The sequence below is a fragment of the Dama dama genome, chromosome 20 (genome assembly GCF_033118175.1).
Source record: "Dama dama isolate Ldn47 chromosome 20, ASM3311817v1, whole genome shotgun sequence".
Lineage (NCBI taxonomy): Eukaryota > Metazoa > Chordata > Mammalia > Artiodactyla > Cervidae > Dama > Dama dama.
Window position 1 is genome coordinate 58,317,833 of NC_083700.1, and position 22,224 is coordinate 58,340,056.

Consider the following 22,224-nt stretch of genomic DNA (forward strand, 5'->3'; position numbering starts at 1 on the left):
CCCTCAACATCTCCCGGAGTTTACCCAAGTTGGTCTGCAAGGCGCCGGAGGCTCGGAAACTTCAGTGCCTCCTTCCGACAGCCCAGATCACCCGGCTTGGAGACCGCAGCCTCCCCACCCCAACCTGCCCAGACCGGGAGCCCCGCCCCGTCCCTCCCCGCCTCCCCCCTCCCCTCTCCCCTCCATAAAGCTGGCCCCAGCTGGGACTCCGAAGGTACCGCTGCCTGATGAGCAGCTAGTATGGCCCGGCTGCAGCTAGCGGGTAGCCGGCGGCTCGTTCCCTTGCCCCGCCGGGCGGCCAGGCTCGCTCCGCTGCTGCTGCCGCTGCTGCTGACGCTGCCCGACGGGGCGAGGGCTGACTGCCCGTGCCAGGTCCCAGCTCTGTGCCGTCCCATCACCCACCGCCCCGACTTCGAGGTCAGTGGCATCCCTCCCCCCTGACCCTCCGGGTCTGGTCCTCACAGGGCCCTAAAAGGACTTACAGTAGAAGAACGGAGCCGGAAAAAGAGGTGCTGGGGGTGGGGGTGGGGGCGAAGCTAACTTTGACCGCTCGCGGAGGACCTTTCTGTTCACGGATTTCCTTGAGGAAATTTGGGCTCAGAGAGGTTGAGTAACTCCTCCCACGTCTCACAGTTAAATATTGCAACCCAGGTCTGAATCCAAGTCCAAGCCCCTTGCATTAGCCTGCTGTGTCTCTCCTGAGGTACTCTGGCCAGACAAACAAGGATGCCTGTAAGGAATTAACTCCCTAAGTAGCAAGACCCGTTGGTTTCCAAGAGGATGAGGATGAGTTTGAAAGACTCTCAGCACTGTCGTGGTCCAGTAAAAGACCGAAGGTGCTCCTTACTCTGCTTTTCTATACCTGGTACCCAAGAAGGGGGATAAAAATAGGTCTTTAATTTTCTAAAATGCATACCTAAAATATGCATATTCTCTTCTTAAAACCCTTTCCCTCGGGATAATTTCTCAAAAGGGCTTCAAGTCCTTTCATGATTTAACCCTGACTACCTCTCTCTGGTTCTTCATTATTGCCTTCCTCCAAATTCTAGGTGTCAGCCGAACATAACACTGTGCTCTCTGTGCCTCCAGGCACTTGCCACTATTTCTTCCTAGCTTACCCTCCCCTGCTTTCCAGACCCTGCTAATTTCCTCTGCCACCAATTAATTCGGACCCGTATATCTAATTCACTCTTGTACTCTCAGTGTCTACCAGTGCCTGGCATATGATCGATGATTAATGTTTCTTGGGGTGGTCAGAATGGTATTCTTCCTGGTTTAAGTGAGGGTGCTTACTCCTGTTGTTTTGGCAGGTCTTCGTATTTGATGTTGGACATAAAACTTGGAAATATTATGACTGGTCACAGATTACAACTGTGGTACTTTTTTCAAATTATGACCCAGAACTTATGTGCCATGCTCATGCGAAAGGAGCCAGAGTAGTGTTAAAAGGTAAGTTACAATTTTAACCAGATGTGTCTAGCCAATTGGTAAGTTTAGTTGCATCATCTGCTATCTCGAATTTCCAAAAATTTTCATGTTTATATGTTTAGCATCCTAAAATTAATCTTACTGTTTAATTCATTTTTCAGGTAGAGATATTTTTAAAGCATCAAGTAAACCACCATATGGTTTTGGGCAAAATATTGAGTCCTAATTAGCATGATGACCCGTAGCTAGCCATAGCCCACAATCTCTGTTTTTAATCTGAGAATATTACTAATTATTCATAATGGTTATTTAGGAGATCGGTGACATGATTTTCTGTGACTTTGATGTATTATTTCTTCATTTGGAAAACTTAAATTTGAGGCTGAGTATTCAAAAATTATGAGATGTTTTAAAGACATTAGGATCTCTTTGGAATGGGTTTGTGAAATAAATTTTATTAAAATGTGGAAAGTATGTATGTACAAAAGATATATATTTCTTCCATAGGAGATGTATCTGTAAAGGATATCATTAATGCTACTTTCAGAGCATCCTGGATAGCTCAACAAGTTAAGCTGGCCAAAACACAATATATGGATGGAATTAATCTAGACATAGAACAAGATGTTGCTCATTCATCACCTGAATACTATGCATTAACTGCTTTAGTCAAAGAAACCACAGACTCTTTCCATCGTGAAATTGAAGGATCACAGGTGAAAATTCATTTGCTGTTTTTTGGAAACCCCTTGTTTTTCCTCTCAAAATTCATTAAGGTAGAATCTCAGTTTTACTGAGTAGGAAGAGTTTCAGCACATCCTAAAAAGTTTTCTGGAACTTCTGAGGTTCTTAACTAGAAGAGTTTTATAAAATTTTAAGGTGCCAGACCTGTTGTTTATTCACATAAGGCTACAACACTGAAACTGCCCCACCTGCTTGCCTTTCAGCATGGTTAGATATAGTAGATAGGCAGAGGAAGGACTCAGTTGGCCAGGCCCTGCTTTCATCAGTTCAGGACAGAAATAGCTTTTGCCTAAGAGTAGAGATAGTTCTGGAGAAGTGTCTCACTTGCTCCATAGACTCTGAATTACTTTGCAAAGTACCTATGGCCCATTGAGACTCAAACCCTAATTCTAGGAACTGTATTTTTATCAAGAGTGATAAGTGATTCTGGTATAGTTGGTCAATATGAATTTGAGAAGCACTAGAAAAATAATAGACAACATAAAAATTGATATCTGTGTGACTGTATGCAAGTAGGGAAGGTTTGTCAGTGTGGAATTCAGTTTTTCAGACAAGTACAATTTAGATCAAGAATAGCAAATACCTGGTATGCAGGTCACCGTACTCTTCTCACAAATTTTAGCCTCAGAAACTTTTCCTTCATTCTCTAGATTGCTTTGTTAATAGGGTAGAATTAATGCATGGGAACTTATTTGTTAGTCCTGATTAAACTATAGTGAAAGAACAAAGAGAAAGAGATTGAGCAAAGACTTTGCAGTATGAGTGTCTATTTTCATGGGCAAGTAGAACAATTTGGGCTACTATGTCAAGTTCATATTAGGTAAGTCAGTGGAAAGTACGGTTGCCAAGCTGAGCCAGATTGTCACACTGAACATCCAGGATGTCACACTGAAGAGTATGCATTTGATTCTATATGTAATGGGTAAAGTGTATAGAAAGTATCTGGGGAAGATTATTTATTGTAGTATGTAAAATTGTCGAGAGGAGACTTATGAGGACTAACCCAGTAATCCAATAACTTAGAATTTATGGTTTGAGTAGGGATGGTGGCATAACCCTAACTGGAGAAGTCAATGGCACTCCACTCCAGTACTCTTGCCTGGAAAATCCCATGGACGGTGGAGCCTGGGAGGGTGCAGTCCATGGGGTCGCTAAGAGTCGAACACAACTGAGTGACTTCACTTTCACTTTTCACTTTCAAGCATTGGAGAAGGAAATGGCAACCCACTCCAGCGTTCTTGCCTGGAGAATCCCAGGGACAGGGGAGCCTGGTGGGCCTCCGTCTCTGAGGTTGCACAGAATCAGACACGACTGAAGCGACTTGGCAGCAGCAGCAACATAACCCTGATACTCAGAAAGTGTTTATTGAATTAGTGGACAAATGAAGGGGCAGAACAATTGTGAGAGGCTACCCAAAAGAAAATGTGAGATTAGTTATAGGATGAGAGAGAAAGAGAGTCAGAAAAATCCCCAAAGTTCTTAAACTGGTGAGCAGAAAAAAAAAACAAAACGAAACAAAACAAATGAGCCCCTAGAAGGAGAAATGAATTTTGGGGAAAAGATAATAATTTAGGATTATAGAATTTGTCCTCACAGAGTTAAAGAACTAGAAGGGCTCTTGAAGAATTCTTTCTACACTTCCACTGTTATAGTTGGAAAACAGACCACATATTTAAAATGAAATAATCTAGTTATATGAGAGCCAAGATAAGAATCAGTCTTTTGGTTTCTTTTCTAATATACTAACACTACCTGCTTAAAAAGTATGAGATTAACCATGACAGGAAAACCAGTGAAAATATTCTCACTGCTCAGAAGAGAGGCAAGGACTTGCAAAAAAAAAAAATGAATTTTCAATTTACCAGCTTAGAGGCAGTCACTTTCTCTATCACCTTATTATACTTCCATTTTGTAGAGGAGAGAGTGAAAAAATGAAGTCCAATATGTAAAAATTTCACTTTATAACCTATTTTGCTGGAGAGATTTGGGGAAAGCCTGTACTTAACAAAGCAGAGCTTTCTTTAGTGTTAATAATGAGAGAGTTATAGAGAGAATTTTGAGAAAGTCCTAAGAAGAGTTAAGTAGAATAAATTGGCCAAAGTGTAAAAATTTAACTAAAATACCTCAACTTTTTGTAATATTAATCAGTATATTTATTGAGAGCCTACTTAAGCAGAAAACTTTTAATGAAGCTTTAGAACATTTGCAGGCATATATAATACTCAATTAAAGCAATAAATCTTAAGAGCCTCATCCTTACTGAGGACTGGCTCATATTCAAAATAAAAGATAATTTATCACTCAAGTTTTATTTGAATATTTCCATAAAATCAACCTTTAAGTGACTTGTATAACATTTTGAGTTGATTAATATATACTAGTAGCCATAAAATACCACTACTCTTTAACTATAATATTGGACTAAACCTACCAGGTCGCATAGTTGTAAATCAGGAGCTCAAACTCCCAACACAGTCCAGTCAGCTTGTGCCAAGAGATGACCTATGTAGCTTGCACGATATTTTTAATAATTTTTTAATTTGAATTCTTTCAGTGTGTTTTTACTCTCTAGTTGCTTATAGACCCTACCATACCCTACTGTGATTACATGAATTTTCTTTAATCAGTTGAGTTGCCAGTCTGAAGGCATTTGAGTTTAAAATTCCTCTTCTACAGTGCCCGCTCCTGGTCATTGTATAAGTCCAAATATGTCCAGGTCCAAATATATGTCCATTATCTATATATATATGTCCAAGACATTGTCAAAAACACATGTCTGGGTCAGTCCATGCAGGCAAAAAATACATTTCTTAGAATTGTTCTCATTCCATACATGTCAAACTGTATGTTCATACACCTAAGTGGTTCTTTTTAGGGGATAATATGAGTCAAGAGAAAATATAATCAACAAAACATCTGCTGTAATATGCTTATTTGATCATGTCACATAAAATGGTTTTTCTATAGGTAACCTTTGATGTACCTTGGGGTCCAAACTGCGTAGGTGCAAGGTGCTATAACTATACCGGAATTGCAGATGCCTGTGACTTTCTCTTTGTGATGTCTTATGACGAACGAAGTCTGGCCTGGTCACGATGTATTGCAGGAGCCAATTCTCCCTATATTCAGACATTAACTGGTAAGAAATCACAAAGTGATCATTTATCAGTAATAGTAATTCTATAACCTCAAACATTATAGTATGTTTTAGTATTTCTAAGTCATTTTTATGTTTTCCATTTGTAACACTTTCTTAAAACATAGAAACCTCTTAATTTGAGAGCTTTAAATTTTACAAAAAGTTTTAACATTTTCAATTACTTCTTCTGAAAGTCTTGTCAGATAGGTGTAATAAATTAACCCTCCATTATAGATGAGATGAAGGGTGTTAAGATCTCATGATTGCATGGCTATTAGGTAGTATATGGTTGGGATTCAAGCAGGTGTTCTAACTTCAAGTCACAACTCTTTTCAGAAAGTTACCTAAAGAAGATATTTGCTTATTTAGAATTTGACAGAATTTTTTTTGTTGAAATAACCAAAGTTAAATAATAGCAAAGGTAGCTATAATGTAACTGTTGTACATGATTGATAGGATTGGTTTTACCTTATTTGGCATTTACTTTTAGTACCCATGCTACACTGACAACTAGATTCCTATTACGAGTACTTCTGGTATCTCATTCATATGACATGGACTTTTGTATTATCCTTTCTGAAGTTTGCGTTGGTTTGTATACCATAAACCAATTGAATAAAAGATTGCTTGTTAACTTTCGACTTAAGTGAGATTTTCTGGCATAGTTGGCACTGATTTAACTATTAAATAATAAATAAAAATTCCTTTATTTTTCATATAGAGGTAAAATCATAGAACCTGACCTAATTTTATCATGTCCTAATTGTCTGGATGGGTTTCCCAGGTGGCTCAGTGGTAAAGAATCCACCTGCCAATGCAGGACGCCCTAGTTCAATCCCTGGGTCAGGAAGATCCCCTGGAGAAGGAAATGGCAACCCACTACAGTATTCTTTCCTGGGAAATCTCATGGACAGAGGAGCCAGGAGGGCTATAGTCAGTGGGGTCACAAAGAGTCAGACATGACTTAGTGACTAACCAACAACAAATTTTCTGAATAGACTAGTTTGATCATAAGCATATCCTATTTAAATTTTGAAAAAAATGTGTTATAATACAAAATAATTATTTAATCCAGTGTTTGCAAGCTGTGTTTATGAAAGAGATAATTATGTATATCAATAAAACATTCATTATCAAGTATGTTTGGGAAATGATGCATACTCCATCCTTCTCTTGGATATTGAACAGTACATGGTAACTTTAAAGACTCTGAAAAACAGCAAATTACTCAACTCATCCTAGCTAATCTTGGAACATGTCTTTGTGGGAAAACATATTTTGCAGCATGGGCAAGAAAGGAATTGATAGGACCATGGATTTATTCATTTTTCTCTGTTTCCTATCTATAGATTATCTGCTACCGAGTAATATAGGGTAGCTGTAATTCATGTTTATAGTTCAGTTCAGTTGCTCAGTCGTGTCCGACTCTTTGCGACCCCATGAACTGCAGCACGCCAGGCCTCCCTGTCCATCACCAACTGCTGGAGTCTACCCAAACCCATGTCCATTGAGTCAGTAATGCCATTCATCCATCTCATCCTCTGTCGTCCCCTTCTCCTCCTGCCCTACAATCTTTCCCAGCATCAGAGTCTTTTCAAATGAGTCAGCTCTTTGCATCAGATGGCCGAAGTATTGGAGTTTCAGCTTCAACATCAGTGCTTCCAGTGAACACCCAGGACTGATCTCCTTTAGGATACTGATAAAATGTGAAACACTTGTGCATTCAAGAAGTAGTTTTGAGACCCCTGCCAGAAAGTTTTGGAGAAGGCAATGGCACCCCACTCCAGTACTCTTGCCTGGAAAATCCTGTGGATAGAGGAGCCTGGTAGGCTGCAGTCCATGGGGTTGCTAAGAGTCGGACACGACTGAGCGACTTCACTTTCACTTTTCACTTTCATGCATTGGAGAAGGAAATGGCAACCCACTCCAGCATTCTTGCCTGGAGAATTCCAGGGATGGGGGAGCCTGGTGGGCTGCTGTCTATGGGGTCGCACAGAGTAGGACACGACTGAAGCGACTTAACAGCAGCAACCAGAAAGTTTGACTTATACAACTTTTTTAAAGCTTTAGAATCTAGGATATCAAATCTGTGCCTTAGTAGTTAATAGACACAATTAACGTGCTTTCCTGAAATGTGCCATTGTTCTTAAATTTTGTGAATTTTTTGCTTCTATTTGATTTTGTTTCAAATGTTTTCTATTCATTTACATGCTGCAACTAAAAGAGCTGCATGTCGAAAATAAAAGATTCTGTATGCCACAACTAATGATCCTGCATACTGCAATGAAGACTCAGTGCAGCCAAATAAATAAATATTTTATAAAACAAATGACTTAGAAAGTGATACAAAATTTATAGATTTTAAGGGATGACTTTTATAGTATATTAGAGAAACACTGTAGTGTCTTGCATAAATGTACCTGTTTTTACAAACTTGGATTCTGAGTGGTTACATAGCTTGTATGAACACATTAGTAGATATATGAAGAGAAAAATAATATGCTTTTTCTGTTCCTATTTGATCAGGATATGATGACTTCATCAAGATTGGAATTAACCCTAAGAAACTTGTAATGGGTATTCCCTGGTATGGTTATGATTATACATGCCAAACTCTATCACTGGTAAGAACAGATCATTTCTTATGTAATTTTTTTCTCTTTCTATTATATTTTTTAGAACTTGTTTTGTTTCCTCTATATAAACTTTATGTTAGTTAGAGTTTAGAAACTTCTCTCTATAGAATACATATACTTTATGGAGAACTTCTTTAATGTAGTTTGAGACTAAGTAAATAATTAAATCCCATGCAAGTGTGTGAATGTTACTGTATTTCTATTTAATATTAAAATTTAACTTTAATTTGTATAGTCAGATTATCTATTTATAGTTTATATTTCATGTCTAATTTTTATAATTTTGGATTTGACTCTGAAGATTTGCTTAATTGATAATCTGCGACATGAACATTTTTGTGTTTATAGGATCATGTTTGTACCACTGCAAAATACCCTTGTAGCGATGCTGTACATCATCAAGTGGCTTATCAAACAATTATGAAGCAAGTAAATAGTTCTGCTTCTGGAAGGCTGTGGGATAAAAATCAGCAGTCTCCTTATTATCACTATAAAGTAAGACTATCCACAAGTTACAAATCTTTATTAGTTTTCATAATTGCATGTTTTCATAATTACATGTTTGATAGTAAGATTTTTTTCTATCAGTTTTCTTGTAGGATACAACATACAGACTGCTGTTTACATGAGTAGACTTGTCTTTGAGTCTGTGTAATCAGGAACTTGACTTCCCTTGTGAGCAATTCAAGTTACGCTAATAGTGGAACTGCTCTGCATGGGCCACTTGTCATTTTAGATGATATAATAAAAACATGTATATCACAAACAATTTTCTTAGGAGTTGACAATTGTAAATGATGTCTGTGGCTTTTGAAAGGACTTTGGACCTAAATAGGTTACTTGCTCTGAAAATCTCCATTTCAAAGCAGCCTTATGAGGCTGTTGTTTTGGAAGGAATGAGACTGAGGCTAGGAGATGCATCATCATGTACTTTACAATGGAAAATTGTATCATTCCAAATTTATCCCACAGTTCAAACTGTGATATTAAATAAATTATAAACAATATTAAAAATTAGAGACTGAAAAATATTACAAACAGAAACTTGAAGAAACAGAGTAAATGACTAATAATTCTGTCAGGTAGTTTTTGATAAATAGGAATTGCCATACTGAAGGGATAAAAAAAAGTTATATTATCCATAGTTTACCTTTAGCATAATAAAAACTTTTTCACACCTCAAAAAATTTTAAATACAAACTATCTTTGAATTTGCCTTAGATTATGTTAACTATTAAAGGAACCCTAAAATGATATGATGAATGTTAATTCCAGCAAGAATGTATATATATTTTTCTGATAGTCTGATACCCATTTACAAAAAATGAGTACATATATACATATTTAATAAATTATAATTGATGTACATGTACATGCCTGTATATTATTTATGTAGAAAGTTTTAGGGTAGAGCTCTTTAAACTTTAGAATCTAGAATGTAAAGTATAAACTTATTAATTAAACTCGGGTATATTGTGATCCTCTTTACCAAACAGTATTTATAGAATTGTGTTCTGGGAACTGTTAATAATGCACACACACACACACACACACACACACACACACATACATACACTCGAGTGGTTACTAGTGGGAAGTGCAGTGAGGGGGCAATATAGGAAGTGGGCAAGTGGGAGGAACAAATTGTTGGGTATAAGATAGGCTCAAGGATGTATTGTACAGGACAAGGAATATAGCCAGCATTGGAAAGTAACCTTCAAAATTGTATAATTTTAAATTTTAAAGGTTAAATTAAATTCTAAAAGAATTCACTAAAAAGACCCACATACACACACATGCCATAGCCAAATATATCTGGTAAACACTACATACTATAAGTCTCTCTTGAAGATTTATAATGTATGACATAATATTCAAGGATTTGAGATGTACTATAGTACATAACAGAGAAGGCAATGGCACTCCACTCCAGTACTCTTGCCTGGAAAATCCCATGGATGGAGGAGCCTGGTGGGCTGCAGTCCATGGGGTTGTGAAGAGTCGGACACGACTGAGAGACTTCACTTTCACTTTTCACTTTCATGCATTGGAGAAGGAAATGGCAACCCACTCCAGTGTTCTTGCCTGGAGAATCCTAGGGACGGGGGAGCCTGGTGGGCTGCTGTCTATGGGGTCGCACAGAGTCGGACACGACTGAAGCGACTTAGCAGCAGCAGCATAGTACATAAAGTCATTTAATTGTTTAACATAGAACCCTGTTTCCCAACACCCTTAAAAACTTGCAGGGGAACAGGTTCTCATGGACATCAGTTTGGTAAATGGCTTATTTAACCAATTATATATAGTTTGGAAATACACATTTTAAAATAGTTTACCCTATGATGTACTGTTTTTTTTTTTGTAATTCCTTATTTTTTTCCTTAATGCATAATAAGACATATTCTTTAAGATTTTAGAACTGAGGAAACATCTTGATGAGCCTTGAAAACCATTCATTTAATGGCACTTCAGACAACCATCTAGCTATAACCAATTTGTTCTCCTTCATTCTCTGTAAAATTCCATAGCAACCCAAATCAAGTTTATGTTTTAACTGAAGAGAATCATTGTGCTTTCTAATGCTGTCTCAGCAATGGCAGCTTCACCTTGCAGTCAATATTCTTGGAGGCATATACTCTTAACCAGGCATATGTCATTCTTACATATATCCAGTTTTTCATCCTTTGATCCTTCACTATTTGAGGTATTTGAAACTTTTAATGTATCAAAAAGACTCAAAGTTCTATTCGGTTGGCCAGAAATTTCATTCCGATTTTGTAAGCTGGTATGGAAAAAGCTAAACGAACTTTTTGGCTAACCCAATAGAATGATGACAAAATTCGAAGGGATATGTCTTCGGGGCAATATGTCTTTGCCCCTGCCTCTAAAAAAATAAATCTTTCTATATTTAGGGACAAGGTTTGCAAGTTGCCTTTTAATATTGAATCACAATTGATACTAGAGCATGTATGTCTTTTTCTAGTTCTAAACATTTTAAATAATGGGATATAAGATATAGTATGAGATACGCTTATATGTAATGAATCTGCTATACTTATATATCCACGGCTTATTCATTTACCAAGTGACTACTACCCTTTAAAGCAGTCATCTTAGGAGATGATTCTAATTCTCATGGTGCTAGCATAAATAAAAATATTACTGATATTCACTGAGAATTTCCTTTAAAGAGTTCCCTAGATGTATATAAAAATCAGTAAATTATTTTAAATCACAGATCGTTCTATTTTTTACTTCCTATCTTTTCCCCTTCCTTTGCCCTTTTGCCTAATTCTGCTCCTTTCCTCTTTCTTTTATCCTTTATCCATAGCTTATATACCTTCTAAAAGAGACTGTGGTTAGTGCTAGATAGAGGCAAGTGGTGGGGGGGGGAAAGGACTTTTCAGGGTGGAAAGTAAGCCTAAGACCAGTTTCTAGCTTGTGGTTCTTAATCAGGTGTATGCCTAAGTCACCCATGGGGTCCAGACCCACAGGCTCTTAGACTCAATTCTGTAAGACCTAGAAAAGGAGATATTTTCTTCATCCATTGTCATTACCTTTTGAACTGACTGTTCCGTCATAAACAAAGTCACCTGTTGAGCTTCTAACTAGGTACCTTCCCAGGAACTGTAAGTGAATGCAAAAAAAAAAAAAAAAAAAAAGTGTATAAGTTGGTTTTAGAGGGCAAAAGCAGTGATCCTCCTTAATCTTGACTACATATCAGAATCACCTAATGGAACATTAAAACATAACACAAACAAATATGTGTTACAGCACTAGCCTTGGAAGATTTTGATTCAATAGGTTTCATGTGGTGTGGGTCCTAGGAATCTGTTTTTAAAAGTCCTCATAAGTGATTCAGATGTGAACAGCACATCTTGGTTGATAATCACCAAATCAGAGCAAGGAAGGAATTTTAGGGCATGAGGAGGATTTTAAATAAGATATATTGGGAGATTCATTTGTGTAATCTCTATTGTTGTAAAAGTGCTACAGACAATGATATCTAGAAAGTATCACATATAAAACGTTGGACTGTATTATGCGTGTCCTGAAAGTTTTATTATTTCAGTTGTATCCTATTTGAATCATTGGACTTAAGAAACACTTTTTCCTCTTTTTGTGCGGACTATTTTCAAGTTACACTTTAATTTATTTGTACAGGATCAGGCTGGCCATTTCCATCAAGTGTGGTATGATGACCCTCAGAGCATTTCTCTAAAGGCATCATATGTACAAAAACATGGCTTACTCGGCATTGGCATGTGGCATGCAAACTGCCTTGACTATTCTGGAGATGCTATAGCAAAACAGCAAACTGAAGAAATGTGGAAAGCCTTAAAACCAAACTTGTGACCAGAGATGAACATCTTGTTAAACTATGAAGATTTAGAAAAATGGTCTGTTTAAATCTATCTAGTTTCTGGAAGAGATTAAAAAATTTAGACCTTTTTTCATGTTCTTATATATTTTAGTTATTAGTATTCTCAAAAACAGATAAAGAACAAAGAAATGCTTTGATTGTTTGAAATTGAAAAATACTTACCTATGTATATCTTCTGTGTACAACAACATAAATGTAAGAAGCAAGTCAACTTACCATGTCAAATACTCCCCTGTAAGAAGTTTAACACCTATAGTTGGGAACAATTGCTTTCAGAATTTTATTATGCTAAAATTTTAAATGATAATAAATGATATTAAAATATATACTTACAAATCAGTGACAGTTTTAAAAATATGTATAATTTGAAGTGGAAATTGTTTGCTTAGGGATAGATTTTTAAAAATTTACTCTGGGAATCTGTTTTATACTTTTTTCAATAAATTTTAAACCTGCAATTTTGTGTCTTTAGGTTCACCAAATTGATGCAAATAATTTTTCTGCTTTCTGATTCCTTATAACACTTGTGTTGTCTGAGTCACTTGAATGAAACTCAAGTCTCCAAAGGGGAAAAAATGAATATAAAAGATCAAAATACTTAGAAAATACAAGAAGGTAACTTAATAGTAATTTTTGAATTATTATAGGTTAAATATATCTGATATTTACCAATTAAATTATTTTTTTGAGGTCATATCTGAAATGTTTACAAAAAACTTGATGTTGAACCCAGTTCTGTTCATTGTCATTTACCCTTCCAAATTATTAATATTCCTTCACTGATGGACATTTATATATCCTGGTTAGTTTTGTTTGCATAGTTAAATTTTTTCAATTTCTATATCTGTGTTTTGATTATCTAAAGACATTAGTTTCTTAACTGTGGTTTTCTTCCTAAAAGAGAAATTTTGTACAAAGAAATGTACAGGGGTCTGTGTTTCTTTACTAAAGCCAATTTAGAAGAATATTGTGTTGCATTTATATTAATTCCTATAAATTCTTAAATTAAAAATCTGCACTCTTAAACTCTGGATTTACATTAACCCTGCCTTCCCTGTGCATTCTGCTCTCTTCAAACTGGATAAATAATGGTTGAGTCTTCTGTTATGAGAATAATTCATTTCCTACTTGCATAATTATTTATAGCAAAGTAAAACCAACCATTTTCCATAGTATTTGCTTTGTATTTTTAAATATTAGTATTTGTCTTTGTATTTTTAAAATAAATTTAAAAGATTTAAATTCTCAGTACTAATCTCTGTCATAGCTGTGAATGCAAGTTAGACTTATATTTATTAAATAATTTTTCATTTTACAGTCATATTAGGTATTATATTTTAAGACTATTTAAAAATGAAAATGATAAAATATAGTACTGTAAAATAAAATGTAATACATTTGAAACCTTAAAAAATAGCCAAATAACCACCATTTTGCTTTTTTACACCTATATTTCCTGAAACACTGTATAATGGCCACAAGAAAAGGGAAAAGATGTAAAACTTATAATTTATATGAAACAAGGAGAACAATGGTTAAACAAATATGTTCAAGTAAGTAAAAAAAATTTTTTTTGGCCATACCACAATGCATATGGGATCTTAGTTCCTAGACCAGAGATTGAACCTGCACTCCCTGTAATGGAAGTGCGGAGTCTTAATCACTGGATCTTTGACCAATAAAAGTTTTAAATTAACATACCTAATTGAGATTGAAAAGTTGTATTAAGTTTCCTCTGTGCCAGTTCAGCTTTCATTGTGCGTAAATCTGAAATTGCTTGTTTTCTCATCTATAAAAAAGAATTGTCTTTCAAAAATGAACTTCCATCTTTTCTAAAATTACATAATTGTCATATAAATAAGGGTTTTTGAAATAGCTTTCATGTCTTCTCTCATTTGCCTTCAGTGCCTTTGTTTGCACTGGATTACTGTGGTAAATGTATACTTCATAAGTCCCTCTGAGAAAGCATGCTTATCTACTGCTAGGTATGCTACCAAATAATTTCACTTATTAGTATATAAACATGATAAAAATAAATGGTTCTAAAAAACTAGAGTGAGAAAGAATTTTATCTTTCATTTATTTCAGTATCTTCTCAATGTGTAAAGAAAATGGTAAAAGCAAAAAACCTCTGACTCCTAAAGAAATTACAAAAAATACTTAATTTCCTGACCTTAGAAACCAAGGAAGTACTTAAGAAATATAATAGTGTGGTAAGCACTCTTTTAAGTGCATTAACCCCTTAGATTCTTCCAGAAATTTAATTGAAGCCATTACTGTTATTTCTCCTCATTTTACAGCTAAGGAAACTGAAATGCCTAGAAGTTAAGTAAATTGCTAAGGTATAAAACCAGAAAGTGGCACAGCCAGAATTCAAACTTAGACCATCTGCTACCAGAACTTGCCATTCTGAGTATTGTTTGTGGACCAGCAGCATCAGCATCACCTGGGAGTCTATTAGTGCTGAAGATTTTCAGGCTTCCCCCAGAGATCTGTTGAATCAGATCCTGCTAGTTTTAACAGGATCTCCAGGTGATGTAACATTGAACTTTGAGAAGCAGATTGTGCTATATTATTTGAATATGGTTGCAACAGTAAAAATAGGTTTTCTGCTCCTTAGATCTGTATCTTATGTATAGATATATAAATTCTTATAATGTATCTTATAATGTCTACTATGTGACAGTTAGTCCCTATGGTTAATGTAGGATTTTTTTCCCCTGCAGCCTGTAAGCTGAAAATGTGGTTCTCTTTTTTCCCCTTTATTTATTTATTTATTTTTTCAGTGGGTTTTGTCATACATTGACATGAATCAGCCATAGATTTACACATATTCCCCATCCCGATCCCCCCTCCCACCTTCCTTTCCACCCGATTCCTCTGAGTCTTCCCAGTGCACCAGGCCCGAGCACTTGTCTCATGCATCCCACCTGGGCTGGTGATCTGTTTCACTATAGATACTATACATGCTGTTCTTTCAAAACATCCCACCCTCACCTTCTCCCACAGAGTTCAAAAGTCTGTTCTGTACTTCTGTGTCTCTTTTTCTGTTTTGCATATAGGGTTGTCATTACCATCTTTCTAAATTCCATATATATGTGTTAGTATGCTGTAATGTTCTTTATCTTTCTGGCTTACTTCACTCTGTATAATGGGCTCCAGTTTCATCCATCTCATTAGAACTTGTTCAAATGAATTCTTTTTAATGGCTGAGTAATATTCCATGGTGTATATGTACCACAGCTTCCTTATCCATTCATCTGCTGATGGGCATCTAGGTTGCTTCCATGTCCTGGCTATTATAAACAGTGCTGCGATGAACATTGGGGTGCACGTGTCTCTTTCAGATCTGGTTTCCTCAGTGTGTATGCCCAGAAGTGGGATTGCTGGGTCATATGGCAGTTCTATTTCCAGTTTTTTAAGAAATCTCCACACTGTTTTCCATAGCGGCTGTACTAGTTTGCATTCCCACCAACAGTGTAAGAGGGTTCCCTTTTCTCCACACCCTCTCCAGCATTTATTGCTTGTAGACTTTTGGATAGCAGCCATCCTGACTGGTGTGTAATGATACCTCATTGTGGTTTTGATTTGCATTTCTCTGATAATGAGTGATGTTGAGCATCTTTTCATGTGTTTGTTAGCCATCTGTATGTCTTCTTTGGAGAAATGTCTGTTTAGTTCTTTGGCCCATTTTTTGATTGGGTCATTTATTTTTCTGGAATTGAGCTGCAGGAGTTGCTTGTATATTTTTGAGATTAATCCTTTGTCTGTTGCTTCATTTGCTATTATTTTCTCCCAATCTGAGGGCTGTCTTTTCACCTTACTTATAGTTTCCTTTGTTGTGCAAAAGCTTTTAAGTTTCATTAGGTTCCATTTGTTTATTTTTGCTTTTATTTCCAATATTCTAGGAGGTGGGTCATAGAGGATCCTGCTGTGATTTATGTCGGAGAGTGTTTTGCCTATGTTCTCCTCTAGGAGTTTTATAGTTTTTGGTCTTACATTTAGATCTTTAATCCATTTTGAGTTTATTTTTGTGTATGGTGTTAGAAAGTGTTCTAGTTTCATTCTTTTACAAGTGGTTGACCAGCTTTCCCAGCACCACTTGTTAAAGAGGTTGTCTTTTTTCCATTGTATATCCTTGCCTCCTTTGTCAAAGATAAGGTGTCCATAGGTTCGTGGATTTATCTCTGGGCTTTCTATTCTGTTCCATTGATCTATATTTCTGTCTTTGTGCCAGTACCATACTGTCTTGATGACTGTGGCTTTGTAGTATAGTCTGAAGTCAGGCAGGTTGATTCCTCCAGTTCCATTCTTCTTTCTCAAGATTACTTTGGCTATTCGAGGTTTTTTGTATTTCCATACAAATTGTGAAATTATTTGTTCTAGTTCTGTGAAAAACACCGCTGGTAGCTTAATAGGGATTGCATTGAATCTATAGATTGCTTTGGGTAGAATAGCCATTTTGACAATATTGATTCTTCCAATCCATGAGCATGGTATGTTTCTCCATCTGTTTGTGTTCTCTTTGATTTCTTTCATCAGTGTTTTATAGTTTTCTATGTATAGGTCTTTTGTTTCTTTAGGTAGATATACTCCTAAGTATCTTATTCTTTTTGTTGCAATGGTGAATGGTATTGTTTCCTTAATTTCTCTTTCTGTTTTTTCATTGTTAGTACATAGGAATGCAAGGGATTTTTGTGTGTTAATTTTATATCCTGCAACTTTACTATATTCATTGATTAGCTCTAGTAATTTTCTGGTAGAGTTTTTAGGGTTTTCTATGTAGAGGATCATGTCATCTGCAAACAGCGAGAGTTTCACTTCTTCTTTTCCTATCTGGATTCCTTTTACTTCTTTTTCTGCTCTGATTGCTGTGGCCAAAACTTCCAACACTATGTTGAATAGTAGTGGTGAGAGTGGGCACCCTTGTCTTGTTCCTGATTTCAGGGGAAATGCTTTCAATTTTTCACCATTGAGGGTAATGCTTGCTGTGGGTTTGTCATATATAGCTTTTATTATGTTGAGGTATGTTCCTTCTATTCCTGCTTTCTGGAGAGTTTTAATCATAAATGAGTGTTGAATTTTGTCAAAGGCTTTCTCTGCATCTATTGAGATAATCATATGGTTTTTATCTTTCAATTTGTTAATGTGGTGTATTACATTGATTGATTTGCAGATATTAAAGAATCCTTGCATTCCTGGGATAAAGCCCACTTGGTCGTGGTGTATGATTTTTTTAATATGTTGTTGGATTCTGTTTGCTAGAATTTTGTTAAGGATTTTTGCATTTATGTTCATCAGTGATATAGGCCTGTAGTTTTCTTTTTTTGTGGCATCTTTGTCTGGTTTTGGAATTTGGGTGATGGTGGCCTCATAGAATGAGTTTGGGAGTTTACCTTCCTCTGCAATTTTCTGGAAGAGTTTGAGTAAGATAGGTGTTAGCTCTTCTCTAAATTTTTGGTAGAATTCAGCTGTGAAACCATCTGGTCCTGGGCTTTTGTTTGCTGGAAGATTTTTGATTACAGTTTCGATTTCCTTGCTTGTGATGGGTCTGTTAAGATCTTCTATTTCTTCCTGGTTCAGTTTTGGAAGGTTATACTTTTCTAAGAATTTGTCCATTTCATCCAAGTTGTCCATTTTATTGGCATAGAGCTGCTGGTAGTAGTCTCTTAAAAATATGGAATGCTTCATGAATTTGCGTGTCATCCTTGCGCAGGGGCCATGCTAATCTTCTCTGTATTGTTCCAATTTTAGTATATGTGCTGCCGAAGCGAGCACTGTGGTTCTCTTTTTTTACATGTCTTTCCTGTTTTTTCACTATAATTCTAATTGGGGTCAAACCATTTATATGTAATATTTATAAGGCTAAAATATACAAAAAGTGGTAAGAACTAATGTGTATGCTTTCCAGAAGAAAATGGCATTGAGGAAGTTGTAATTGAAGGCCCTGGTGGGTCTTCTACCCATCCACCTATCCTTAAGTGGACAAGTTTTATGCTTGATTTCTCTCCTTTTTCTGGATACACAGGAGTTTTCATTCACTGAATGAACTATTTTTTTGAGTGTATACTGTATAAAAATGTCAAATAACTCCTTTTTTTTTTGTTTAAAATTGTCCTTTACCTTTTTCCTTTCCTGTAGTTTTAAGCTTCTCAGTGCTGAGCCAGGGTTTAGTCTGGAGAATGCTGCTAGTGAAAAGAATCTAGAACAGTTCTGTCCAGTAGAGTAGCCACTTGTCACATGTAACTATTTAACCTAAAAGTAATTAAACTTAAATCTAAAATTCAATTCCTCAGTCACACAACAATCTATATATTAAGTGTTCAACATCCTTATGTGGCTAGTGGCTACCTTATCAGAGAGTGCAGGTCTTAAACATTTCCACCATCACAGAAAGTTGTATTGGACAGTGCTAATTCTTGACAGGGGTCATTATTCTCTGTCATAAAGCTATTTCTGATAAAGAGGTGAATTGAGAGCACTCATATAACATTGTATATATATCTATGAAAATAACCAGAGTAAAGGAGATAATTACCCAAGATAGGAGAAAACATTAAAATTAAATGGGAGCTCAGAGAGCTCAGTGGTTTGTCAGACTTAGGTATGAATGATGCTAATGTATGAAAATTACTTCTTTCAAAATATTTTTTGGAGACTCTGTACTGATTCACAGGCTTCCCTGATGGCTCAAGAGGTAAAGAATCTGCCTGCAATGTCTCCTGGTTCTGACAGGAGACATGGGTCTGATCCCTGGGTCATGAAGATCTGCTGGAGAAGGAAATGGCAATGCACTCCAGTATCCTTGCCTGGAAAATCCCATGGACAGAGGAGCCTGGTGAGCTACAGTCTATGGGATCACAAAGAGTCAGCAGACAGGACTGAGCACATGATGGATGGATGGGATACTGATTCACAAGGTTCTTTTACTTTATTTCTTAGTGAAATTTTACTAAGTTTTGCTTTGGCCTTGTTAGGAATCTTTTCACAGGATTTCATTATTATTCTTGTACTTTTTTCATTCATGCTTTTGTTAAGGTAACAATTTTAAGACAGTCCTTACTGCCTTTACACTATTGACAAGCAAAGTTAAAACACCAAAGTAGTTTATTTCAAGATAAATGTTACAATCTTATTAGGGGAAATTCAAAGTACCTTAATTTCTATTATGAGTTTCATTTTGTCAGTATCCAGTTTTCTCTTAAGTTGATCAATAGCATGTTGTACTTCAGTGATCTGGATGATAAGGTAATTCTGTATGGGACATATAAAGATGCCTGTTTAGTGTAACATCTACCTTTCTTTGTCAATATAAACAACAAAAAGATACCAAATTTCAAAAGAGCATATCATGAAAATAACCTATTCCATAAAATACGCTTGTTGCTTTGCAGTAAATTATCGAGTTGTTTAAATTATTGAGTTGTTAATTTCTTATGCTTTAGGGACCACTTTCCTTTATGCTCTACTACCATTTTCATGTATTATAAAAATAAATAGGTATTTGTAAAATTTACCTTTAAATTAGCACCATAGAATCCAACAACTATTACTATAAGATGAATATACTAGGTTTAAGATACTTAGCAAGACTTCAGAAATTGGCATAATGGTTTATCAGTGGAATCATAATAGAATCACATTAAAATATTTAATAATGAAATACTGTATTTTATAAGAAAATCTGTTTAATATGAGAAAACCTATTTTAGTTAAGTAAAGGTTACTTAAGTAACCTTTTGGTTACTTTTGTTCAGAAAAGTTTGTGAGTTGTTATTGTTCATTCTTCAGTTGTTAGTTGTGTCTGATTCTTTATTACCCCATGGGCTGTAGCATGCCAGGCTTCCCTGTCCTTCACCATCTCCTGGAGCTTGCTCAAACTCATGTCCATTAAGTCATTGATGCCATTCGACCATTTTGTCCTCTGTCGTCCCCATCTCCTGCTGTCAATCTTTCCTAGCATAAGAGTCTTTTCCAGTGAGTAGGCTCTTCCCATCAGGTGGCCAAAGCATTGGAGCTTCAGCTTCATCAACAGTCCTTCCAATGAATATTCAAGGTTGATTTCCTTTTGGATGGACTGATATGATCTCCTTGCAGTCCAAGGGACTCTCAAGAATCTTCTCCAACATGACAGTTCAGAAGCATCAATTCTTCGGCGCCCAGCCTTCTTCATGGTCCAACTCTCACGTCCATACATGGCTACTGGAAAAACCATGAGATGGTTTTGTCACTAAGTCATGTCCAAGTCTTGCAACCCCATGGACTGTAGCCTGCCAGGCTCCTCTGTCCATGGGATTCTCCAGGCAAGAATACTAGACTGGGTTGCCATTTCCTTCTGCAGGGGATCTTCCTGACACAAGAATTGAACCCAGGTCTTCTGTGTCACAGGTAGATTCTTTACCAACTGAGCTATGAGGGAAACACCATATCTCTGATTATATGGATCTTTGTTGGCAAAGTAATGTCTCTGCTTTTAAATATGCTCTATAGGTTTGTCATAGCTTTTCTTCCAAGGAGCAAGTGTTTTTAATTTCATGGCTGCAGTCATAGTCTGCACTGATTTTGGAGCCCAAGAAAATAAAGGCTGTCACTGTTTCCATTGTTTCCCCATCTATTTGCCATGAGGTGATGGGATTGGATGCCATGAACTTAGTTTTGTTAATGTTGAGTTTTAAGCCAGCTTTTTCCCTCTCTTTTTCACCTTCATTAAAAGGTTCTTTAGTTCCCCTTTGCTTTCTGCCACAAGGGTGGTGTCATCTGCATATCTGAGGTTATTGATATTTCTCCCAGCAACCTTGATTCCAGCTTGTGTTTCATCCAGCCCGGCATTTTGCATGTCATCTGCATATAAGTTAAATAAGCAGGGTGACCGTATACAGCCTTGACGTACCCCTTTCCCAATTTGGAACCAGTCCTTTGGTTCTAACTTGCTTCTTGACCTGCATACAGATTTCTCAGGAGGCAGGTCAGGTGGTCTGGTATTCCCTTCTTTTTAAGAATTTTCCACTTTGCTGTGGTCCACACAGTCAAAAGCTTTGCCATAGTCAAAGAAGCAGAAGTAGATGTTTTCCTGGAACTCTCTTGCTTTTTCTCTGATCCAGTGGATGTTGGCAATTTGATCTCTGGTTCCTCTGCCTTTTCTAAATCCAGCTTGAACTGGATTTTCAAACTGGATTTTCTGGAAGTTCTCAGTTCACATACTGTTGAAGCCTAGCTTGGAGAATTATGAACATTACTTTGCTAGTGTGTAAGATGAGTGCAATTGTGCAGTAGTTTGAGCATTCTTTGGCATTGCCTTTCTTTGGGATTGGAATGAAAACTGACCTTTTCCAGTCCTGTGGCCACTGCTGACTTTTCCAAATTTGCTGGCATATTGAGTGCAGCACTTTCACAGCATCATCCTTTAGGATTTGAAATAGCTCAACTGGAGTTCCATCACCTCCTCCACTAGCTTTGTTCATAGTGATGCTTCCTAAGGTCCACTTGACTTCTTACTCCAGGATGTCTGGCTCTAGGTGAATGATCACACCATCGTGATTATCTGGGTCATGAAGATCTTTTTTGTATAGTTCGGTGGATTCTTGCTACCTCTTCTTAATATCTTTTGCTTCTGTTGGGTCCATACCATTTCTGTCCTTTATTGTGCCCACCTTTGCATGAAATGTTCCCTTGGTATCTCTAATTTTCTTGAAGAGATCCCTAGTGTTTCCCATCCTATTGTTTTCCTCTTATTTCTTTGCATTGATCACTGAGGAAGGCTTTCTTATCTCTCCTTGCTATTCTTTGTGAGGTGTAACTGTCTGCAAAGAAATAATTTAAGTTGCTTTCATGAAAAGTACATTATCATATATTGAACTGGAGAAAACAGTAAGATAAAAAGATTCAATGATGCT

General features: G+C 36.5%; 2 protein-coding genes and 1 non-coding gene across 5 annotated transcripts in view; 1 reads left to right on the forward strand and 2 right to left on the reverse strand.

Annotated features, from left to right (window-relative positions):
* Nucleotides 1-209: 209 nt before the first annotated feature.
* On the forward strand, nt 210-14,831 carry CTBS (chitobiase). Of its 3 annotated transcripts, XR_009689165.1 has the most exons (9): nt 210-417; nt 1,311-1,449; nt 1,936-2,144; nt 5,140-5,311; nt 7,838-7,935; nt 8,296-8,442; nt 12,112-12,946; nt 13,814-13,884; nt 14,632-14,831. XR_009689165.1 is itself a non-coding variant. In XM_061121518.1 (8 exons), the coding sequence occupies exons 1-7, from the start codon at nt 241-243 to the stop codon at nt 12,301-12,303; spliced, it is 1,134 nt and encodes a 377-aa protein (XP_060977501.1). In that variant the 5' UTR covers nt 210-240; the 3' UTR covers nt 12,304-12,347; nt 12,804-14,533. The 3 variants fall into 3 exon arrangements, 2 of the variants coding, with proteins under 2 accessions (XP_060977501.1, XP_060977500.1); XM_061121518.1 differs by lacking the exon at nt 14,632-14,831 and having other exon boundaries at nt 12,112-12,347; nt 12,804-14,533; XM_061121517.1 differs by lacking the exon at nt 14,632-14,831 and having other exon boundaries at nt 12,112-14,534.
* Nucleotides 14,033-22,224, reverse strand: part of SPATA1 (spermatogenesis associated 1) — a 52,265-nt gene continuing 44,073 nt past the window's right edge. The window contains 3 exon segments of the mRNA XM_061121524.1: nt 14,033-14,060; nt 14,062-14,120; nt 19,487-19,585. Of these exon segments, the coding sequence (XP_060977507.1) occupies nt 14,033-14,060; nt 14,062-14,120; nt 19,487-19,585 (186 nt within the window).
* Nucleotides 18,003-18,109, reverse strand: LOC133041735 (U6 spliceosomal RNA). The gene has a single exon (XR_009689311.1). It is a non-coding gene; the product is annotated as a U6 spliceosomal RNA (small nuclear RNA).